The sequence below is a fragment of the Trachypithecus francoisi genome, unplaced genomic scaffold (assembly GCF_009764315.1).
Source record: "Trachypithecus francoisi isolate TF-2019V2 unplaced genomic scaffold, Tfra_2.0 Lachesis_group1, whole genome shotgun sequence".
Taxonomy (NCBI): domain Eukaryota; kingdom Metazoa; phylum Chordata; class Mammalia; order Primates; family Cercopithecidae; genus Trachypithecus; species Trachypithecus francoisi.
Window position 1 is genome coordinate 114,760,712 of NW_022681454.1, and position 25,694 is coordinate 114,786,405.

At 34.5% G+C, this 25,694-nt stretch overlaps 1 protein-coding gene across 2 annotated transcripts in view; it reads left to right on the plus strand.

Annotated features, from left to right (window-relative positions):
- The window catches only part of NDST3 (N-deacetylase and N-sulfotransferase 3), a 220,485-nt gene that overhangs the window by 48,064 nt on the left and 146,727 nt on the right, over positions 1–25,694 (plus strand). For both annotated transcript variants that reach the window (XM_033215109.1, XM_033215108.1), the window contains exon 3: positions 20,216–20,303. In XM_033215109.1, coding sequence (XP_033071000.1) covers positions 20,216–20,303 — 88 coding nt within the window. The remainder of the gene's footprint in view (positions 1–20,215; positions 20,304–25,694) is intronic.

A 25,694-nucleotide genomic window follows, 5' to 3' on the forward strand; every position in this document is an offset into this window, starting at 1 on the left:
AAAATGAAAGAACTTGTGTTTTACTTTTAGAGATAGACTCTTACTATTACACTAACACAAACAAATAAAGGCAAAAAACATGCCTTTTTAACTGAGTTCCATAGGAATTTTGTTTCTTACCAAATCTGTTCAAAAGCCAATTAAACATTATTTAAAAACAACTGGAATGGGCCAGGCACGGTGGCTCACGCCTGTAATCCCAGCACTTTGGGAGGCCAAGGTGGGAGGATCATGAGGTCAGGAGATAGAGACCATCTTGGCTAACACAGTGAAACCCCCTTTCTACTAAAAATACAAAAGCAAAATTAGCCAGGCGTGATGGTGGGCACCTGTAGTCCCAGCTACTCCGGAGACTGAGGCAGGGAATTGCTTGAACCCGGGAGGTGAAGGTTGCAGTGAGTTGAGATCACACAACTGCGCTCCAGCCCAGGCGACAGAGCGAGACTCCAAAAAAAAAAAAAAAAAAAAAAAAAAAAAAAAAACAAACAAACAAACACTGGAATGAAAACCAATATCGGAAAATAACATTAGAATCAAGTATGCGGAGTTAAGTTTTGTATCTCCTAAAATCTTTAGTGACAGTAGCAGACCATATCAAGTCTTCTGAAATAATGCTTCCAGCTCTCTCAAAAATGCTCCACATCAAGAAACTTTTAAAATAAAATAAAATAAATGCCTAGCAGAAGAGTTCAGACAACAGTCCCAGAACTGCCTGAAGATATTTAGAATTCCTCTATAATCTTTACACAGAAATTAAGAGAAAAAAAGTGCTAAAAGAAATTGTTCTGGTTTGTAATTGCAAGTATAATCACATAGTTCTTGCAAATAATAGATCGATATTATAATATTGGGCAAGCCAATCAATGGACACAATATGCAGAATGATCAGTGGAGAAAAAAATGCTGCAACCTTTTGTTGATAACATTTTTGAATCCAAACTCCAACCCTTGTTCAAGTTGAACACTCTCGTTTTGGGTAACAATTTTATATATGCTTCTCTTTGGGTTAGGTAGGGGCTTGTTGTTGTTTTTTGTTTGCTTTGTCCTCTTTAAATTTTTTAAAGGAAAAAAACACAACAGATAAATAACATGGTCTCGTGAGAAAACCAGAACACAAAGCCATGAAACGGAGAATTTCACTCTGTCAAACTGCTTAGCTTTCCCTGGGAGTTCAATCACTGTATAGGCTTTTATGTGTTCCACTGAGCATTTACTGAGAACGTCAGCAATTATGGGTCTGCTGCCTAGCTACGTGGTCATGTCATTACTTTATATTTATCTGGAATCCTCTATTCTCTCAATAGACATTTTTATTCTGCTCCATATGACTACCATTGTGAGAAAGTTTTGTTATTTTACTTGAATGTAAAAAAAAAATGCAGTGAGTAGGTCTTTATTTTTTCAGGAACATACTCCTCCTCCCCTGTAGCTGTATCTGAAAATTAGGTGACTTTCTCATAGCTTTTTCAAACCCATAACTCTTCTGTCCCTTTCACGCAATGTACTTACTTATAATTCAATTTTAGCATCTTGTACTCAAGTCTGATTCCTGGAATTTGTTTAAACTTTGGGCTGTTTTTAATTTATGAATCGTTTTGGAAATTTTTCTTTGCATTTAGTTATAAAATGTAGACTAAAACTCAAGCAATGTAGTAAAATCTTTTCAAAGTTTGTCTTTCATTTATTGATCTGATCCAGATCCTCTTGTGTGCATCTCCCTAGAAACCTTCAGTTTAATCCATTTTTTCCAGTACCCCTAACATCTTAAAACTTAGTCATTCAGACACCACCCACCCGCCCTCTGACACCTTCTTCCTGATTGAAAGAGGCATTTATGTATATGAGTCACCTCCTGCCAGCTTCACAGGAATTACATAAAAGCAATCTGCCAACCATTTTGGCCTAAGGACAAAAAATCACATTTAGTGTCAAAGTAAAAGTCATTCTTGCTTGTTGGAAAATCACAATAAAGCACTTTAGGACCTTAACGCGCAGGACATCAGCCTTAATCTACAGTCTATACTACAAATGAGAGAACTCATAAATGCCATGCTTTCATCGGCTTGGATAAGCTTCTTGGCCTAATAATCCCAAAACCATTTTAAATGCTTTTTGTAGTTGAAAATGAAAGGCTAATTCATATTCAGGAAAGATTATACATATATTAAGGGAGAGAATGTGGACTAAAATAAACATAATATTAGCAAAACACGTTATCTTTCCATGCTAATACAAAAATATTCATGCGGAAAGTTATTTAAAAAGCAGCGCTTATGGCAGGAAAGCTGGTTTTATGGTCTAAGAAAAATGAATTGAAAGAATTGTCTAGATAAATTGTTATAACTAGAAATATTGGTCAGGATATTTTTAGTTTTTTTGTTTCTAGACAAGACAGCTTGGACCATATGGAAATATGGGCTTAAATCTCCCATTTAACCTCTTATTTACTGTGTGCATTTAAGCAAATCTCTTAACATATCTGAGCTTCAGTTTCCTTAAATGTAAAGTGAAATCGTGCATGCCTTCTCTCTCTTGAGTTGTTTTAAAGATCACATAGATGATATGCAAAAGCGTAATGTAACTTTGTGTTTGTCTAATTGCTTATAATTCTCAAAAAGCTTTTACATATCTCATTTGAGTTGGCTACTGTTTTTTCAAGATCACTAGGAAGGCAGAGAAAGTCTTTCTAGCTGACAAAAAAAAATACTGGAAGATCACTTGTATTCTGTATCCCTTCCCTTCCCATCAGCGCTTCCACTTATACATTCATAGATTCATGGAACCTCAAAGAAAGTCCCATTGTGTTTCTCAGACACACATTTCTCTCAGCTGTGAATATCTCTAATCAGTTCCAGATTATTCTAGGAATTTGGGCCTGGCACAAATCATCACTGTCGATTAGAATTGAAATTTTGGCGGACAACCTAGAGCTTCTCCCATGTCCATACTTGACATGGATGATTGGGCAGGGGGAGGGAGGATGAGAATGTGTGTCTCTCAAATGCATAAGTCAAACCTTGCATACAAGGTTTCCTCTCTCTGTTACAAAAGACAGCACACAGAAAATTAAAGTACACACTTAAGGCCATTACAAACTTATGACTCTTCTCCCGAGGAGAGACAGTTCCAAGTTCAGAAGTCTAGATTTTAATGCATGGGAAGTTGCCCTTACCAGTTCTTGACTGGAATAGGTTTCTCCATGTAGAAGCTGTGGAATGTAGTTAGATTCAATTGGAGACTATCTCCCATAACAAGGAAACTCACCATATGAGAGATGTTAGAGGAGAGTTATAATGTTGTATCATTTTTTTTCTTTCTTTGGTTTCAATTTCCACCTTTATTCACATGAAGCTGAAAATAAGTGGAACAGTTGGCAATACAACCTTAGCCACTAACTTGAGTTTTCTGTGAAATGCCATTCAAGTAACAGGAATGACAGACATGGAAGTAAGCCCCAGTAGTATCCATTTTTTTAAAAATATGTATTGTGAATAAAAATAATAGCAATTAGAGAACTTTAAATCATATTGTAAAGGATACCTTCTTAAAATAATCCCTATTCAGAATTTGATGAAAGTAAAATTTCAGGGTTATCTTCAGTTACTCATGTTCAAATAATTTTCTGTGGCTAAAACTTTGGTCAAAATAAAAAATGTGTTTTTTCCTAGGCTGATCTAAAGGTATTTGTTGTGGATGGAAAGAATTACAGAATACAAATAATATGAAACTCAAAATTACATAAACCAAATCCATGTTGTTTTCTCAGCTGACTCAAAATAACGAGTAGCCAAGGTATGATCGGCTGCACATTATACCTTCTCACAGTACCAGGATACCTGACGAAACAACACTTCACTCCTAGTCTAGTCAGCGCTTTTACAATTTTTCTTGGAACGACGTTAGCTTTTATACAACTTGTAGTAGCAAGCTTGTGAAACAAAGAAACTGCAATTTAGTTTTTGTCAATTTGGAGCAAGTCTAAAATGTTTGTGTTCAAATTACCAATAAGACTCGTTTTCATGAAGGGTCTTTCTAAAATACACTTTCTAAGCCAGTGTGCATATTTTTATCCATATTTTCAAACAGAAAAATTAAGAACAAGATGAATAGTAACTTTCTTGACACTCAGTTGTGCCTTGATTAAGAAGTTAAGTATTAAGTCACAGCTTCCATGTCTAGACCGTTGCTAGCTCTGTGATAGTTAATTGCCTCTATTATGATATTATCATTAGAGTCCCCTTAAGACAGACAAAAGAAAACTATAGGTATCTAGGTCTATTCAGTTAAAGCAATTGATTTTTATAGTTTCAGGAAATGACCAATTTAACTCCTATCTGGAATTTGTGATATTGGAAACATTTGTGGAAAAGGAACATGTTCTAAAGTATTATGAAAATTTCTTAACCAGTTTTTCTCTAAATCATTGTTCTACAGTAAACACAGAAATGGACAAAATGAACTCCTAAAGATAAAAATTTGAAATTTTAAATTAAGATATAATTTATTTGGAAATAAACAAAATAAGCTGATTTTTAAATCCTCTCTTCCTTAGTAATAGAACATCTATTATGTTATTCAGTGGTATGCAGACAGTAATGTAGAACTTAAGGGGTCTACATAGTTACCTACATAATGTTATCATTTACTACAGTTTTTGAAGTTATCTTTGTAAAGAAAAAATACTTTTCCCATTAAGGAATACATGTTATCCTGGACTTCTGGAGTTGCTAAAAGGTCATTGATTTACATCTGAACTGGGTCACTGGAAAGCAAATGACTATCTGGTGGCCTAAGTAGAGTAAAATCATGCCTTCTTTCCCAGTTTAAGAGTCATCTGACCAATTGTAACTCAAAATTTAAATCAAACCTACAAGTTATTATTAGACGAAATACTGAGATTGGTCTGAGGTTACAACATAAACAAATGTGATCTTAGATATTCTGTTTAATTATTTCAAAGACAAAAACATTGAAGTTTATGTTTTATGCTTCACCTGTGTATATATGAATGCCCCACACCAATTATACATAAGATCTGAAGTGTATTCCCAACACCTTCCCAAATGAAAGACCTATGAAAAAGTATTTTATAAAAGGTGGTATATTTAGAGTGAGAAGGGCTTTATGTAAGGAGGAGCACATTATTCATCCTGAGCAGATGAAAAGTAAGACATAAACTTTGAGAACAAGGTGAAAGCAGAGGTGATAACTATAAAAGAATATCTTGTCAAAGAAGAAGCCCATGTCAAGCTTACTCCATCATGGAGATAAATGTCAGCCCTGCTTTTGCTCAAAGAGCACACCTAAGAGGAAAAGGCACAAAGGGTTAGAGTGCCAGTAGAAAAAGACCACCTGCCACTTACCACAAATGAATAAAACAAATATATATCCCTAGTCCATGGGGCAACCATGGCAAAGGACCGTCTGATCCTCATGACATTGTCTTAAAGCATTCCTTACATCCCCATTAGGAATAAGAAGCCGTTAAAACCACCTATACCTACACCTATATAACTAGCACAATCCTGCTGACAAGACTTGGTGGGCATTGAGCAGTTCTGCATTTGATCCTACTTTTTTCACAAAGAGGTGAATATCAAATATTTTAAACAGCAAGTTAAAGTTCAAGAGAAAATGTAAAGTAAAATTTGGTTCTGCTTTGGGAAATCTGTTTATGAGGCATTTATAAACAGTTGAAAGGCTCATTTTAAACTGGAATGGATTGACCCATCCTATCAATGCCCCTGAGATGAATATGAAGTCAGCAGTCGCGGTTTTATAATTCTGTGTTAATTGGCTAGAGGTTCTTTGACCTTTAATTAAATAAAATACGAATTAACGAACTTTCTTTCTATTTACAACAGAGGTTTGAAATGGTACAAGTTGGGATAACAATCATAACAAGATGCTATTTTTTCACTAACAGATACAAAACATGACGTTGAAATCTGCATCCTGGTATTGATCTCATTATTTATTTAGAACCTGTAATTTTTCATCTTTCTTCACTCGAAAGGAAGAAAAAACATCAGGAAAAAATGGAGCTATTTTTCTTTGGGTATATAGGTCAGACATAAGCAATTTTCAAATGTCTTGTGAGCTGGTCTCATTATTAAAAGAGGCTTCTTTAGTCTAGCAGGATCTCAGACAAAAATTCTAGAGCCTTTATAACATAGAAGAGTTTTATTAAAAGGTCTGATTGGATGAGATATAAAGAGATAAAATATATACATAGTTACAATTATATTTTACAAATGAAACAAAAACTTTTTTTTCTTGTTTTGCTTTTTTGGTTTTATGCCTTAACTGGTGAACATTTAAAAATATGCTGCTAGATGAGATTGCCCTACTGCACTCCAGTCTGGGTGATAGAGAGAGACTCCATCTCAAAAAAAAATAAAAAAATAAAAAAAAATTGCTGTTAGAACTTGGACACAAAGAAAGGAATGGTAGATCTAGATGCAAGGACTTACTTGAGGGCGAAGAGTGGGAGTAGCATCAGGATTGAAAAACTACCTATTGGGTACTATGCTCACTACTGGGATGAAATAATTTGTACACCATACCCCCACAACACACAATTTACTCATGTAACAAACCTACACATATATCCTCTGGACCTAAAATAAAAGTTGGAAAAAAAAAATTTAGGGATCATTAGCAGATCATTGAAAAATCTGCTAGGATTTTGCAGATAAACCACAATATCCCTCAAAAATCTTTTTCTTTGTAAGAACCATGTCAGTCTATATAGCACAGTCCCAGGAGTCTGAGGGATACACAGTAATATGTTCATCCTCTTGTTTAGTGAGAGAAGCTTCCCTGCAACAGTTTGAGAAATTGAGCATGGCAGTCTCGAAGGTATCTTCCAGCTCTAAATCCTTCTTTGTGATAATCATGAGTAATGTGATGCATCCTTACTCTGACCCCAAGCAGAGGATTCTCTACTCAGGTTCTGGTTGCCAAACCTCTCCTACTTTCACTCACTGAGGGAATGGAAGAGTATTTCTATGAAGGAACTCCTGGGATCTCTACCCTTTCCTGTTACAATAGTAATATGTTTGTGTCCTGCTATCACCACCACATCTACTGAAGTAGAGCCCATATAGATCTAATATTAGTGCCCAAAGTATTTTTGTGTATTTTTTATATTTGTATTATAATCGACTTCATTTTATATCTCTACTACCTTTTTCCTTTTTCTTACTCACTTATATGCAATGTCTATCATATTTCATATTATACATACCTATGATGACTTTAAATCCTTTTATAGAATTGGGATATAGCATTAAAATTGTATTGTACTGATTATGTTTCAGCTATGTGGCTTTAAACAGATTATTGTTCAAAACTTACAACTCTGTGAGGTAGGTATTTTCATTATTATGTTTTTAGAACAAGGAAACTAAGACTCAGGAAAGGCACTTACCAAGGGAAAAGTTACTCAGTGTCCTTAGAGCCGGGATTCAAGCCCAGGAAACTTCCCTCCAAAAACCATACTACTAATTATCTTTCTGAAGAACCTTCCAATTAGAATATTGTCAGAAAGTCACAATAAGTTATTTTGGTAGCTTGATTAGGCATGAAATTTTTGTCAGATCGCAGGCCATTTCTGATTCTGATGCCTCAAGTCAGCTGGCTTTTTCTCTTTCCTTCTTGAGTCATTATGTTTTCTACTGTCCCCTTCATTGACCCTCCAAACTTCCAGTCCGCCTTCTCTGGAAATATCTTTCCACAATTTTAGTTCCTTTTTTGGCCCCAGAAATGTACCTCAGCTTCAGGTCTAAACTACTCTAAATTTCAATTCAGAAGCATTAATTAATTTGTTTATTCATTCAATAAATATTTATGAGTGCCTACTACATAGCATTGGGCAAACTGTAGTGAATGGAACAGACATGCTCCCTGCTCTCATGTTTCTTATGTTCAATGGGAATAGACAACATTAAACAAGTAAGCACATAGTATAACATATCAGACACTGGCAGGTGTTGTGGAGAAAATAATGTAGGGCAAAGGAAATAGAGAAGTCTGAGCCTCAGAAAATAGAGGAGTGTTGTTAAGTTTATAAGGATGTCCAGGAAAAGCCCATCTGATAAGGTCATATTTGAACAGAGACGTAAAAGAAATGTGAATTTAAAAGTGATGCTCTGAGGAAGAGACTTAGAGGCAGAGAAAAAGAACAGCATGAGCAAAGGCCCAGAAACAGGAATAGTCTTGTGTTTCCCTAACAACGAGAAGGCCTGTGCGCTGGAACTGAGTGAGAATGAATTGATTCCTAAAATTGCTTGACTCATCTATAATTCATTCAAGAATGGCATTTGACTTTTAAAATATGAGCCATTTTCCAGAAAATTTTAGATTAATTTTTTATACATGTGTTTAGTGCTTCATAGAATAAAAAGGCTTTTCCCAGATATTATCTCCTCTTCTCCTCAAAACATGCTGTCACTGAATGATGGGTCTAATTTGATTTTATTATCCCAGCAACTGACACAAGACATGATGCATAGTAAGCACTCAATAAATATATATGGATTTAATTAGTTGACGTATTAATTCTGTGGCACAATTTCTAATTTTTCACCTTTACCATGTTCATTTTTTTGAACATCAGTGATGGGTTTATAATTCAATGAAGCTTCAGAGGCTATAAAGATTTATCCAGCCATTTGTCTGCACCCTAACTTATATATGTATCTATTTTTTTGTGGTGATTTGCACTTTTTCTGCCTAACTCTTCCATTACGTTCTTTAGCATCTTTCTTTGCAATCAGTTTATGTATATTCCTAATTTATCATATCTAAACTGCTATATTCTTGGAAACCAGATTACAGGCCTGTTAGACCTATATGTATGTAAAACAAAGTGACTTTTAAGTGAGAGCATGAAACCCTTTCTTAAAAAATAAATTTGCTTCAGTTCATTTGTACTGCTACAACAAAAAACCACAGACTGGGTAATTTATAAGTAGTAGAAATTTAGTTCTGGGGGCTGGAAAGTCCAAGGTCAAGGCACCAGAAGGTTCAGTGTCTAGTAAGGGCTAAGTCTCTCTGCTTCCAAGATGGAACCTTGTTGCTGCATCCTCCAGAGGGAACAAACACTATGTTTTCACAGGGCAGAAGGGATGGAAAGAAGCAAGCCCACTTCCTCAAGCCCTTTTATGAGGTCATTAATCCCAATCATGAGAGCTCCATCCTCATGATTTAATCACCTCCTGAAGGCCTCACTTTTTAATAATACCACATTGGCAATTAAGTTTCAACATATGAATTGTGGGGAACACATTCAGACCATAGCAAAATTCAATAACTTTACTACTTGCTTCCTAACAGCTGTTCTGATCTCATAGGCATTTTGCTTATTTCTGCATCTGCAATTTAATTCTAGTGGGTTAAAGTTGTTAGACACAGTATACAATTGTGCCTTTCCCCCAACTTGCATCCAAAAAACATTATAAAGTATGTCATTCCATCAAACATAGAATCTATGACATGATCTAAAGCCACATTAAGAGGTTATTCATTACACCAAACCTCATCTCATTTACCTGAAGTATCTATAGCTTACAGGTTTGTCTGAGCCCTTACTTTTCCTCACTGAAGCAAGAGTTTCCATCCAATATTGATGATCTACCCACTTGGTGCAACATGATTGTAAATGTGCCTGTTGTTATGAGGTATGCTTAATATATCCTTTCCATAGAAGTCATTATCTCTATTTACCCTTTAGTTATCCTATACAAATTTTCAGTCAAATATTCTTTCCTCTTCTGACTAAGAATCTTTTGGCATTACCAGTAATTCATTTATTCTTTTATTCTTTCAGCAAGACTCTATTGGGAGCCTACTACATGCCAAGCACTGCTCTGGGCACTGCAGATTTAGCATTGTAGAGACAGAGGTTACATTTATTCTGTTAGAAAGCTAAATGAATAGCTCTAAGGGTAAGAGCTAAATCGATGGCTATAAATAAATATACACCAATAGTAATAGTGATAAATTCTATGAAAAAAAACAAAGCAGAGAATCCAGGTATAGAGCAATAGGCTGAGCATTTATTTAAAAGAGGGTGATCACAAAAAATATATAAGCATGTGAAGTGATGGACATGTTAATTCATTTAATTTCACCATTTCACAAGTACATTTATTAAAACATCACCTTGTACACTATAAATATATGCAGTTTTTAGTGTACAATATATACGTTAAGTGTACAATATATACTTTTGGTCAATTATACCTTAACAGAGCTGGGTGAAAATTAAAAAAAAAAAAAGAAAGAAAGAAAAAGAAAAAAGGCTGATCAAAGAAAGCCTCACCAAAGATGTTATGTGTTAAGTGGAGACCTGAAAGAGTAAGGAAGTAAACCACATGAGTATTTGGGGAAAGCATATCCTTAAGAGGAAACAGCAAGACTAAAACCTTGAGGTGTGAACAAACTTGGTATGTTCTAGGACATAAGTAGCATAAAGGCATGTATGTCTAGAACATAGTGAGTAGGAAAGGAAATTATAGAACATAAGGCCTAAGGCATGAGCCAAGTAACGTAGGAATTTTTGAACATCAGTTGTCACTGCTTCCCAGTAGTTCATTGTGTGTTTGACTTGGTGCTACTTCTGGACAGTTTTCTTTAAGTTGGTGTAAAGAGCATAGGACATGTATTGCAAATAATTTTGGTACGGTAACGTGCATGATACCATTTTTATAAAATTCAGGAGAAAACATGGAAACAACAGTATTCACAGTTGTACATTTTGGTTTTTTTGTGGTTGTTGATGCAGGCGAAATTCACTTATGTAAAATTAACTATTTTAAAGTAAACAATTCAGTAGCATTTAGTACATTCACAGTATTGTGCAACTACAACCTCTGTCTAGTCCAAAACATTTTAATCACCCCAGAAGGAACCCATACTCATTAATCAGTTGCACCCAATTTTCCCCTACACTGGCAACCACCAATCTCTTCTGTCTATGGCTGTATGTATTCTGGATATTTCTTGTAAATAGAAGCATACAATATATGGCCATATATGTCTGGTTTCTTTCATTTAGCATAATGTTTTTGAAATTAATCCATGTTATAACATGTATAAATACATCATTTCTTTTTATAGTTGAATAATATTTCACTGTATGTACATAGCCCAATTTGTTTCTCCATTCATCCACAGATGGACATTTCAATTGTTTCTACTTTTTAGCTATCATGAATAGTACAACCATGAACATGTATGTAGAAGTATTTGTCTGAACACTGTTTTTTGTTCTTGTGGTACATACCTAGAAGTAGAATTGCTAGGTCATATGGTAATTCTATGTTTAACTTTTTGAGTAGACACCAAAATGTTTTCCAAAGGGGCTGAACAACATTACAGTCCCATAGCTCTCTGATTCTTAAACCACCTCTATATACAGATTCTCCTTGACATACAATGGGATTATATTCTTGTGTATTGAATGCATATCACTTTTATACCATCATAAAGTGGAAAGATCTTTGCTTGAACCATCATAAGTCAGGGCTTGTCTATTCTCTGCAAGCACTTGCTTCCTCATACCTTATCTTCCCTAGATTGGAGCTGTTTATATTGAGTTATCACACTTTACCAAAACTGACAACCTAATTAGCTGGTTCTCCCAACCCAGCTGAAATGGACTTAAATTAGAAAAACTAAGAAAAATAAAATTAATAAAAATATAAAGCTAAACTTTAGAAGCTAAAATTCTGTTGTGTAATTTCTAACCCAAACTACTCTAGTCATGATATATATAAAAGATAGATGGATAATCTTCTATTGATTCTGTTTCACTAGAGAACCCCACTACATACTCCATTATAATTAGAGTAGATAGATAGATAGATAGATAGATAGAAAGAAGATAGATAGATAGATAGATAGATAGATAGATAGATTTATTATAAGGAATTGGCTTATGCAGTTATGGAGGCTGAGAAGTCTCAAGATATGCGGGCAACAAGCTGGAGATCCAGCAGAGCCAAGTGTGCAGTTCCTGTCCAGGTTTGAAATTCTGAGGACCAGGAGAACTGATAGTGTGTGTTCCAGTCTAAAATCTGACAGGTTCGATACTCAAGAGTCAATGTTTCAGTTTAAGTCTAAAGATAGGAAAAGATCAATTTTCCAGCTCAAGGCAGGCAGAAGGAGCACCCTTTTACTTGCAAAATATTCAATATTTTTGCTGTACTTAAGACTTCATGTTATTGGATGAGGGCCACCCTCTTTAGAGAAGGAAATCTGCTTTATTCAGTCTACTAATTGAATGTTAATCTCATCCAAAACATCCTCACAGACACACCCATAATAATGTTTGACCAATTATCTAGGCACCCCATAGTTCATTCAAGTTCACATGTAATGTTAACCTTCACAGAGTACTTTTGAGCCAGCACAATTTTTAGGATTTCAACTGAATTCAGATGGCCCTTATATATCGCATGTTGTCTAGAGTATTTCTTATTGGAGAATCCACAGTATCTATTAATTATGAGGCTTAGGAAATCATTGATTAGCTGAATTATTTCCTTACTGTGTACCAGTAACTGTACTAAGAACTGCACATCAAAGATTTCATACTCAAAAGGAACAACAAGTCATAAATAAATTAGAAACTACCTTGAACTATTTGAAATCAAGGAATAGAACAGTGATTCTTAAGCGTGTGGTATAATGTCCCCTATATCAAAATCACCTAGGGTACATTGCCCTTGTTCAGGATGATTCTTCTGAATCTCCGGGTTAGGACCCGGAAGTCTACATTTTGTTAAGTTTCCCAGATAATCTTTATGTACATAGAAGTTTGAGAAGCACTGAAATAGGAAATGCTTTTATTTTAGCATTTTAGCAATTTTCAAAATAATTTGAAATGAAATGTTTTCTAATTACTTTTTCCAATTTGAATTATGTTGAAATTCTTCACCAAGATTCAAAACAGTTTATGAAAATAAAATAGTAAATAAATGTTCTACACTGACCATTTTCAAATCTTCATGAGTTTATTGCATTATTAGATCAATCGAAATTCATTCGTGCTCCCATTCAATAAATACTTACTTTCCCTTCTGTTCTTGACCTCATGCTGGGTTTTGGGACTGCAGCAGTGAATAGGATAGACATTGCTCATGGAGTTTATAGTCCAGCTTTAATCTCACATTTTGTTTTTAACACATAACACAAACCTTTTTTTGGAGGGGGGGTGGGTTGCTGAACATTTAATTATTGTGGTGATTTTTTTAAGTATTTAGCATTTTCATGTCTTGAGCAGAACAGATGCACTACTTAAGGAGTTTCATACTTCTGCAGCTGAAAGGAAATCTAATTGGTTCTGCAATAACAGTAAGTGGATTGAGACACCTCAATCCCCTAATGTGAAATCTTACAGCTCTGCTTCCTTTTCTGCTTCGCTGTTAAAAGCAAGTACTTTAAATTAAGGTATTAAAATGATGTCTATAGTAATATATAAACATCCCTTTTCTTCACAATTGAATGAATGAGATTTAACTAATAGTTTCCTAGAGATACTATATATTAAAAAATAGTGAACTATTTTTAACATTTTCTTTTAAAAAGTACATTAGTATTTTGACTAAGCATGTCAACCATAAGCTAAACAGCATGTGCATAAAAATTTCAAGTGAATACTTAGTGATGGTAGCACTTGCTTAATAGTTTTCTCTTTTCCCCACTCGCCTACCATTATTTGCCAATTTCAGCTCAAGAAATCTTCTGGGAAAATCATTCTTCGCCGCGATAATTTAGAGGTTATATATAATGTATGCACAAGACCAGCTAAAGTATGTAACAGAAGTAGCTCAAGATTGCTCTATAACTCTTTTCTCTGCTTTCACACCAACCTTTGTCCTTACTCTGTTACTACAATAGAAACAATAAAATACACAAGCATTCAGGTGAAGAATGAAAATTCACTAAATTCATTTAGAAAAAATACCAAGTGCTCTAAAGCCCTGTGAAGTTATTAGAATACAGCTGCTTGGATTATCTTCCCATCTAGTGCTGATTAGACAAGCCCAGAAGTGTTAAGGCTCAATTTAAAAATATAGTTTAAAATTTTAGGCATATGCCTGATGTTTTCATGTGAGTAACAGAAAGTAATAGAACATGGAATTTTGTGACAGGACAATAAGGACCTTTGAAAGTTGGCAGAATAACAAAAGATTTCATTCACAAAGCTAAAATTCAACTTCTGTGTATTAGGAAAGGATTTAGGGCCATATATCCATTTCTCATTTGATCTTCATATAATACCTGGGAGCTACATATTCTTATTCTTGTTTTCCAAGGGAGGAACCGTGATTTGGAAAGGTTCAGTAACTTGTCCAAGCTTCGTATTATTACTCCGTAGTAATCAAGTAGCAAAGCAGAGTCCTAAGTCACTCTGATTTCAATCTGCTGCTCTTCCATCACGGTCATGTTGGGGAGGCCAAACTCAAGAACTGGGCACTCAGCAGACAGTGGCCTTGGCCTAATGCAATTTAACAAGAGCAAAGATAATCTCTAAGACTCCTCACTGTATTTAGCAAATTCCTAGGTGAAAGCTCATAGAAAACACACTCCAGCCTTTGGTCTTTAAGACTATTTTAAACTGGCAGGATAAATGCAGTTTCTACATTTTTATATGTAAACCTCACATTTAGAACATGGGCAAGTGAGAGAGAGCTGAGTGATTGTCTTGCCATTAGGAGTGTTCTTAAGTTAGATAATGCAGTGCCATGTCTCTAGATTTCTTGTCAAGGGAGCTTAAATACTGTTGCAAAACCTGACTGGATATTATGCTTCCCACTAACTTACCCATCTTTCCTGTATTCTTTCTTATTTCCCTGCTGAATGTCAATTGTGTAGGTAGGTCAAATAGTAAAGTTGATCCTGGCCTTATTATTTATTATTTTCCTCTAAGGGTATCCTTCCTCTAATTGTGCTTGAAGCCCTACTTTAATATTAACCTAATTAACTGTTTCCAGCATATTTGAATGTTTTTCTTGTCTGAGAACAAGTCTTGTATAGTCTTTGCAGTTCTAAACCTGGTCAGACAGAGACTAAAGTGATCATTGGAGCACTTCATAGTACTCCAGTGTCCTGCAGTCCAACTCTGCAGATGGTACAATGAATAAGTGTTCTGTAATCTGGATGCCAGTGGGTAAACATTACTAGTTTGGCTGGTGTGGTGGCTAATCTTATGTGTGAAAGTAAGGGATTCCCTAAGCTAAGGGATGCCCATATAGCTGCTACAACGTGATTTGGGGTGTGTCTGTGGGAGTGTTTCTGGAAGAGATAAGCTTTTCACCTGGTGAACTGAGTAAAGCAGATGGTCCTCCCCAATACAGGGGGCATCTTCCAATTTACTGAGGGACTGAATAGAACCAAGAGGTGGAGGAAGGGCAAATTCACTCTCTCTGCTTGAGCTGAGGCATCCATCTTTATCTGCCTCAGACATAGGCGCTCCTGGCTTCAGGCTTTCAAACTGCCACTTACACCACCACCCACCACCGCCACCAATTTCTCAGGCCTTCAGATGCAAACTGAATTATATCACCTGCTTTCTTATTCCTCCAGCTTGCCTGCACAACCACATGAGCCAAATCCCATCATAAATGACCTCCTATATCTATATCCATATCTATTTCCTATCGGTCCTGTCTCTGGAAAATCCTAAATAATACAGCTGACTATTCACTGACCAATCTAGTTTTCCCATCCCCCTCATGCCTTTCGGCTTTGAAAACTAAAAGTTAAATATTGAAAGTGGAAAAAAGAGCATCCTTGTGCTTCATTTCTGGAAGAGTATGTCACCACAGTTCTGTATGCCAGTGATAACAGGATTCATGTTGTATTCTTGTTGTTTCCATGGACAACAGAAGCAGTGAGCTTCGAAATCTGAAATTCTTGTTAAGTCACTTCTTTAGCTCTTCAATAGCTTTGTGACCAAGGGAAAGCCACTTAAACTATGTAAATCATGTCTACCAATGGGAAGAATACTCTCTAGTACACTAAGTATATCTGATGCCTGGAGGAAGTATGAGTGCGTGTACACGTGTGTGTGTAGATAGACACATAGGCATAGGAGCTTATCATTTGCTGCCTAATTGATTTCATTTACTCTAGCAAATATAAACATTTATATTTCTAAATAGTATATGATTGATTATAAAATATTAACTCTCAAAGTACTGTACTCTAACAAAAATATTTTTGTCTGCTAAAATAGGTCAAAATATAATCTAAGAAGCACAAATAAGAAACAAAAAAATTATCAAGACTTTCCACCAAGAATGCCACACATGTCATGAACAGTAACATAAATCTTCATGTAAAACTTCTTTGCAATTACTTTTAATTTCAATTTCTGCCTCTTCATCTATTTGATGATTTATTCTGCTAACAAAAGTTAGAGAAAATTCAAAGGCTATAATTTTGTTCAGTTCTCAGAACTCAGATTCTTTAAATTAGATCTTTTTTGTCTTCAACTAGATATTTTAATGCCTACAAACTTTCTTAGCTTTGCAGAATGAAGACTTGAAAAAAAAAAGTTAGTGGGGTAGCATACAGATTAAAAGTTGGAAAGATAATTTTGAAATTTTTATGTTAAATTTTATTTGAAATGTAATTATTGTATAATTAAATTGCACATTATGTTCCCTTCTAACAGTCTGATAAGCATTTTCAAATGTTTTGTTTGCTAAAGGATAAACAATTATTTTCTGCTGCAGAAATGATTGCTTCATTGCTGTAGTCATGAGTGGCTTAATGATGGAGATGTGTTCTAAAAAATGTGTTGTTAGCCAATTTTGTTGTTGTGCAAACATCACAGAGTATACTTACACAAACCTAGATGGTATAGCCTACTACATACCTAAGACCACCAAAATATACATGCTACATTGTTGACTGAAACATCATTATGAGATTAATAACTACATGAATATGTGTTGATACACAGAGCAGTATTTATATTAGTCAAAAAAGTAAGCAACTTAGATGTACGACAATAGGATAAAATGGGTAAATAAATTATAGTATAGTCATTTGATGCAATATCCTGCATTCATTAGAAAATTTGGTTTTGGAAGATCAATGTGATAGGAGAAAGCCCATGATATACAGTCAAATGAAAAATTCAAAACTCTATATTTTTAATCCTGATTGCTATAGCTCTAATTTTTATTTTATGGCACTAATTTATCTATATATCTATATGTCTGAAAATACAGTTATATAGATTTATTTAGTTATTGATAAAAATGGAAGGAAAACATCATACTTTATTAGTGATTTTAATTATTTTTAATTAGAAAAAAATGTTATTTTAAAAATAATAATTGATACATGGAATTGTAAAATACCTTCCTATATATAATACAGTATTTTGGAATAATTAAAAACAAAAGTCCCATTTTTCAATAATCAAACCACTTTTGAAGGTAGACATCTATGTTCTTAGGGTTCCTGGATTGGCATTTGAGGAGACCACTAAATTGTGCCTCTTCAGACAGTCGTGATTCCTTATCTCCTCTGTGACTACAGTACTCTATCAGATGGGTTTTGCTTGCCCAGAATACATGTGGTTTTCTGTCTGTGGTGGTGGAGCACTGACTTAATTATAATTAGATTTTTAGATATGATCACACCATTTTAGACATGTGGCATATACAGAAAAAAGTATAATTTTATATCATTTTTATATTTTGTTCATAGTAATGACTAGACTATTTCAGTTTAAAATAGAATAATGCTGAATAAAATCACTCTAGTAATGAAGGGTCTAGTGAAAAGGATATGATCTAAGCATATTGCTGGGTGCTTAAGCTTTTTACAAGGGTTAGGCCAGTAATAAATATATTTTTAAAAGGTGGGAATAATGGATGAATGTATAATATTGTTCTCATAAACATCTGCAAAATCTGGTTTATAAAAACAACATAAAAGATGACAAATATCACTGCTTATCTTAAGTATATAAAATATCATCTAGAAATAAATTTCCCCTGTTTACCATATATAGGCATAATTAGTATCTGCCATCTGTTTCAATGTATCTTTTATATGTTTTAGTGTTTGTTTCTAGAATATAAAATAAATACATAAAATGGCAACTCAAATCTGCAAATTCAGGGCTAATCTATTAACTTAAATCATTGTATTCTAGTTGACTAAAAGTTTAGTTCACAGTAACTTTATTTAGCTTCTAAGGCCTAAGAACAAGACAGGTTTCTTATATATAGTTTTTCTTATCAAGTTTTGTAAATGTACATTAAAAATGCAATCAAGGATCACAAAGCAAAGTTCAAATTCATATTTACTTTGAATACAAAGAAAGGCAAAAAGAAAGAATGTTCATTTTACCAAATTGTAAGACTTAAAGCATTGAACACAAAAAAACACGTTCGAATAGATTTGGAATCTATATTTTAACCACTGAAAGAAGAAAAATAAGAGACTGAAATGAAGTGAATAAAATAGGAAAAGAAGAAAGATATGATCTAAGGGGAAGGAAAGATAGGAAGGGCGGGCTAGAATGTTCAACTGGGGAACAAAAGAATTGAGAGAGGAAGAAGGGGAGAAGAAAGAAAGGAAAGATATTATAATTGTCAGCAAATATATATATATATATATATATATATATATATATATAATGTGTGTGTATTATAATTGTCAGCAGTATACATATACAGACACTTGTATATGTATATTATATATCTTATACCTAGGCACATCCTTCCCCACACCAGGGTCCAGCATCTGACCTAGAAGTCCCATTTGTAACTTCATCATGTCCAGTTGGCTGAATTCCCCCATCCAAACCGTCCCCACCTTGTAAGGACCTAACCTGTCCCTGATGACACTGCTGTCAGTTCATTCTTTTGCTCCCATAGTTAGGTGTAGAGATCCACCAACAGGCCTGTCTTCTATTTCTGAGTGTCATCAGGATGCACATATTACATGGTTCGGTTGTGCACACCAAAAAGCTTGCTCATGTTAAGAGAGTAGTGATACCAAAAGAATTAGATAGCTAAATTTTAAAAACTTACTATTGGCTAGATGAGTCTAAATTTGAACCCAATAGTTCTCTACCTCCACTTTTACAATTAGGAAGAATCTCTTGCATTCAGATAAAGCATACAATCATGGGGTAGTCAATGAATAAAAAATTATATATCTGCCTATGCTCCAAAAAAGCTGGGACCATGAACATGATAAGGCAGACCTTCCAGATGTCAGCATTATGATTAAGAAAATAAGATTTAGTTGTGGGCCCAACTGTATTAAGGAAAGGGAGAAAGAAGATAAGGTGAGATAGAGTAAAAGGAGTGCCTAATTTGGATCTATATCCTTAAACTGGGATCTACCACTAATTTCATCTATGAAAGATCATTTACAAATCTAACAGCACTACCTTCTGCCTAGTTGAAGTGAACACTCAACTACTGTGTATGTGTGTGTATGTGTGTGTGAGAAAGAGACAGACAGAGAAGGAGACAGAGAGAAGGAATATAAGAATCAGAATTTGTGATTGAGAAAGGAAAAAGAAGAAAGAAAAGTACATTACATACTCAGCATGGTAAATATTTTATAGGATATAGCAATTAAAGCTATAATTCAAAATAGCTTTACTTATCAGAAGTAGGATATTTTATTAGTCTGTTTTCTAATGAAAGGGCAAATTAGAGATCTACTTTACTATGATATCTCATTTTGAATAACAATCTTATCTTTTGGGAATCTCAGATTTGGATTTTGAAAACCAAAGACTTGTTTGAGAAATAATCTGTTTCTTTCAACATACGTTCTGGCATAGCTTCACTAAAAATGAGTGCCCTTCTTTTGACAATTGGTGATCTATGTGCCTGAAGGGTAAACTGGATATATTTTATGTACTAGATACTAGTTCCTTTGATACATACAGAATAAACTTCTCTTTCCATTTAACTTCCTTTTTCCAACTGACACTTTTTGCTGATTTATTGCAAGCTAAAGGATAAATAGATGTATGTGTTTCATGTAAACTCAAAAGTATCTCGCTAGTTTTAAAGTACTAAAGAAACTATTTTCCATTATTTAATTCTCGCATGTATAAGGAACCGGTTCTATCCTCTGAATGCAAAAAGCATATATCTTTTGGAAACTTTTTAATGCCATTCATTACCTGATACATTTTAAAAATTATATATTTCAGGCCCTGCTTGATACTCAGAATCTTTTGCGTGCACAAATCACAAATTTTACATTCAACCTGGGATTTTCAGGGAAATTTTACCATACAGGTAAGAAAAAGGGATTAACTGTTCTCATTAAGACCTCTCTGATCACTCTATTTAAAATTGAACACTTCTCCTGTCCACACCTTCCTACATTCCCGATGTTCCTCCCCAGCATTTTATCATTCAATTCCATTTAACATGTTATTTTTTAATTTTTGTAGAATATTAATGGTTTGAAAGTTTATGGAACTATCTGATGGCCTTTCATTTTTATTGAATTATAATTTACATATATAAAAGTACATAAATAGTAAATGTGATATTCAGTGAATTTTCAAAGTGTACACAGCTGTGTAAACAACAGGCAAAACAAGAAAGAGAACACGTCCAAAATCTCCACTTCTTGTGCCCCTCACAATAACTAGCTTCTCTCAAAGAAAAGTAGGATTCTGACTTCTAATATCATGAATTAGTTTTGCTTGGCTTTGCGAGGTATGTAAAAGGAATCACACGGTAAATATTCATCTGTATCCAGCTCATTTTGTACAATGTTATTTCTGTTTCAGAGATATTCTTGTCTATAGGTTATGATTCTTTGCTTTTCCTTGCTGTACAGTATTCCAGTGTTTGAACATACAAAATGTACTTATTTATTCCATTCAGCTGTAGATGGTTGGATATTTCCAGACTTTGAGTTTTTCCGAATAGAAATATTCATAACTCCCTGTTATGAACATTTTTATACCTGTCCTTTAAAGGATTTGAGTATTCTTTTCTGTTAATCATCAACTAGGAATGGAATTGCTAGTTATGGACACACTTATAATTAGCTTTAGAAGAAAATGCCAGTTTTTCAAAATGGTTGTACCTGTTTATATTCCCAACAGTATGAGTGTTCCTGTTGCTCTGTATGCTTGCCAGTATTTGATATTGTTTGTCTTTTTAATTTTAGCTTTTCTGGTGGACATGTAGAGATGTCATATTAGGGTTTTAAAGTACATTTCTCTGAAGAGCAGTGAATGATCTTTCTTCATATTTTGACCAGCTATTTGGATATTCTCTCTTGAGGAATATCTGGGTTTTCTGCTTTTACTTAAAGATTTGTAGAAATTCTTTCCTTGAAATTCTTTTACAGTTCCACGTGTTCCAAGTACTTTATCCTGCTGTCTGGCTGTCTTTTAATTTTCCTTATGGTGCTTTTAATGAACAAAAATATTTAATTTTACTATCGTTCAATTTATCATTTTTTTCTTTAATGGTCAGCCTTTTCTATCTTATTTAAGAAATCTTTGCATACCACAAGAACATGAATATTGTTTTTCTTTTTCAGACAGGGTCTTGCTCTGTTGCCCAGGGTAGAGTGCAGTGGTGCAAACACAACTCACTGCAGCCTCAATCTCCAAGGCTTAAGAAATCCTCCCACCTCAGCCTTTTGAATAGCTAGGACTACAGGCCCATGCCACCATGACTGCCTGTTTTCTTTGTAGAGAAGAGGTCTTACTATATTGCCTAGACTGGCAATGTATACATCTGTGGTATATCTGGAATTGATTTTTGTGTATATATCAGATCGGGTCAATATAGTTTCTTTATTCATAAAAATATCTAACTGGTTAGCCAGACATGGTGACATGTGCCTGTAGTCCCAACTACTCAGGAGACTGACATGGGAGGATCACTTGAGCTCAGGAGGTCTAGGCTGCAATGAACTATGTTCATGCCACTGCAGTCCAGTCTGAGCAACAGAGCAAGAAACTGTCTCTTTTAAAAAATCTAATTAGTACCCAGTATTGTAAAGACCATCCTTTCCCACTGCTTCATAGTGTCATTATTATCATAAATTATATGGCCATGTAACTGTGGACTCTCATTCTGGATTTCCCTATTAAATGTGAAAAGAAATCACTCTAAATATTGAGAATAATTACAAAGTTTTTTTCACAAATATAATTAAAATGAGTTAAGATATTTTGACTTGCCTCAGGATAGCCGAACACCATTTTGTAATTGAAAGAAATAACCTGTATTTTTAGAAGTTAAAAAAATAGATTATATGTATTGGTATACTCATATAATGGAATGTTCTGCAGTCATTAAAAAGAGATAATTTTATATGTAAACCATATAGAAAGAGTTCTCAAGAAACACTGAAAAATCAGTGTACAGTACAGTGATTAGAACATGCTCCCATTTGTATAAAAATAAAGGAGAAGATTAAAACTATACAAAAATCAAGGCATAGTACAGTGATTAGAATATGTTCCCATTTATATAAAAATAAAAGAGAAGGTGAAATCAGTACAACTCTATGTATAGAACTCTTATAGCTTAGAAAACTCAGTTACTGAGTAGTTAAGTAACTTGTGCTATGCAAGATTTCTTAAATAAGATAGAAAATGCTGACCATTAAAAAAAAATGATAAACCGAACGATGCTAAAATTAAGTATTTTTTATATAAGAGCTAGTAATACAGGTATAGGATATCTGTGAGATAATTCATAATAAACTGGTAGGAAGGGGTAACCATGAGTCTATTAGTCAGTTTTCATGCTGCTAATAAACACATACCTGAGACTGGGTAATTGATAAAGGAAAGAGGTTTAATGGACTCAGAGTTCTACATGGCTGGGGAGGCCTCACAATCGTGGCAGAAGATGAAGGAAGAGCAAAGGGATGTCTTACATGGCAGCGGGCAAGAGGGCTTGTGCAGGGTAACTCCCATTTATAAAACCACCAGATCTCGTGAGACTTCTTATTCACTATCATGACAATAGTATGGGGGAAACTGGCCCCATGATTCAATTATCTCCACCCAGCCCCACCCATGACACATGGGGATTATTACAATTAAAGGTGAGATTTGGGTGGGGACACAGAACCAAACCATATCAGTGAAGAAGAGAATTTGAGAATCAAACAAGAAAGATGAAGAGTTTTTACTAATTTTTTTCTGAACCTTTGCATTTTATAACATATATGTATGTGTGTTAGATCTAAATGAATAAACTCATAAGTAATTTTTTAAAGTGATATAGTATTTAAACAAGTTTATCAGTTTTCTACAATTGCAAATACTTTTCAAACTTTTAATTTGATAATATGAGCAAGACTTACTTTGTATGTATTTGATGAATACCTTCAAGGGTTTAATAAACATATCATACTGAGAATTTTATCCATATACTAACATCAATATAATCTCCATATGCACATAAACAACATAAATAGTAATTTTATTTTTATATAGAAGTAATATTGTATTTCTAGAGCAAGTGAATTTCCATTTGTTTCCATGGAAGTTACAGAGCCATGAGACTTGGCTATAGTATTTTCCTGTTGTACTATTGTGTAATGAATACAATAATGTATCATCATACAACTACATATAACTTTCACCTATCAATTTGAAAATTGTGTAGGTTTTAAGAATAACTTTAACATAAAAAGCTCTGAAGCTTTTATTCCCCTGAATTTCTTAGATCAATACATAAAATACACTTTTTCTGTGATTATTTTAAATATTAACAACTGGGAACCTCATGATTTATGTTTGACTTTGTTTTACAATTCAGTGAGTTGGTTCTTATTGTTTTTTTTTTTTTTTTTTTTTTTTTTTTTTTTTTTGAGGCGGAGTCTCGCTCTGTCGCCCAGGCTGGAGTGCAGTGGCCGGATCTCAGCTCACTGCAAGCTCCGCCTCCCGGGTTCCCGCCATTCTCCTGCCTCAGCCTCCCAAGTAGCTGGGACTACAGGCGCCCGCCACCTCGCCCAGCTAGTTTTTTGTATTTTTAGTAGAGACAGGGTTTCACTGTGTTCGCCAGGATGGTCTCGATCTCCTGACCTTGTGATCCGCCCGTCTCGGCCTCCCAAAGTGCTGGGATTACAGGCTTGAGCCACCGCGCCCGGCCGAGTTGGTTCTTATTGTAACCTCAAAAATAAAAACATAATTAGACATCTATTTTAAATATTTTCCTTATAGGAAAGTTCTGCTACCTTGGCAATAGATATGTGAAGTGAGAACTTTCTCTTTATGTGCAGAGGTTTAGTTCATCTTTCTAGCAAAGTTAGACTCATAGCATCACTAACTTTCATGATGGAGAGCCCCAAGAGCTTAAGGAAAGAGAAGACTGCCCATAACCTCTTCCTAAACTTCTGAGTTAGGATATCCTAACTTCAGGATGATTATCTTAGATTCTTTGATACCCATTGAATAAATGAAAATTATCATACGGATAAAAAACCATCAGGGCAAACTTAAGGTGAAATATGTGGTATGTTTAGGGGGAAAGGGAGATAGTAGGAAGAGACATCACAGCAAAACCAGGACAGCCCAGATTTGCTCAAGAAATACAAGAAAACACTCCTGACAACTCCATTTTTTTTTGCCCATCATTGAATACTGGGGAACGATGCTAGCCAATTCATGTCATTCCTTCTCATCTCTGCAAGGTTTGTCCTCTTTCTTTACTTGGGCACTTCTCACAGCTCATAATAAGAGTATCCTCTCCCTAAGTCAGAGAAAGTACAACGCAGGTGGAAACAGAGGTCAAGGTTTGAAAGGGTCTTGTTATTTGTGTGTAATATGAGAGTTTCCACAAAACTGTAGCCGGGGTTGTCTAAGGCCAGTTAAATCATTTTTTAGAGGGAACAGATATAAAATTTAATATTTGATCTTTCAAAACTTAGATGGGATAAAATGTAATTGAATTATATTTTCTTACTTTCTAAATGAAGAAATTGCTATTCCTTTTTCTATAAAAAAATTCTATCCATTTTACTCAGTCTTGAAGTGAAAAAGAAAAGTGGCACTGTCATAATAGTAATACTTTATGTCAGAAGAGAGCTTTATCTTGTTTGATTTATTTTAATTTTTGAAGGTTATGTGCATTTATGTGAGAAATAAAGGGATAAAAAATAAAAATCATAGTTTCCTTTTATTGCTTTGTTAAGCACTTTTCATGTACTTTTCCACTGAATCCTATAAGTTAAAAAATGTGTTAACTTGTTTTCTAGATAAGAACATAGAAACTTAAAGGGGCCCAAGGTCACATAGCTAGTGATGTGTCAAAAAGTAGTCTTGACCCATCCTTGATTAGGGAAGCTGAATGACAAAAGTTTCTCCTTATTTATAGATTTGTTAGTTTTTTATGTTTCCCAAAATCACTGAGATCCAATAGTAACTATACATTCTAATTATATTACAGAAGAAATTTACAACGGGAAGAACAATGTTATACTGAATGAGTAAATGTTGATCTTATTTCTAGACTCCATGTTTGGCCAGTGAATGACAGTTAAGGGCCCTGAATTTGGAGTTGCTCAATCTGAGTTAGAACTCAGGATTTCAGTTCAGGCTCCGTCTCAAATCTCTCAGTGACATGGAGCAAGTTACTTCACCTCTCCAAATATCAATTCCCTTATTTGTAAAATGAAGTTGGCAGCGGCCCTCACCTCAT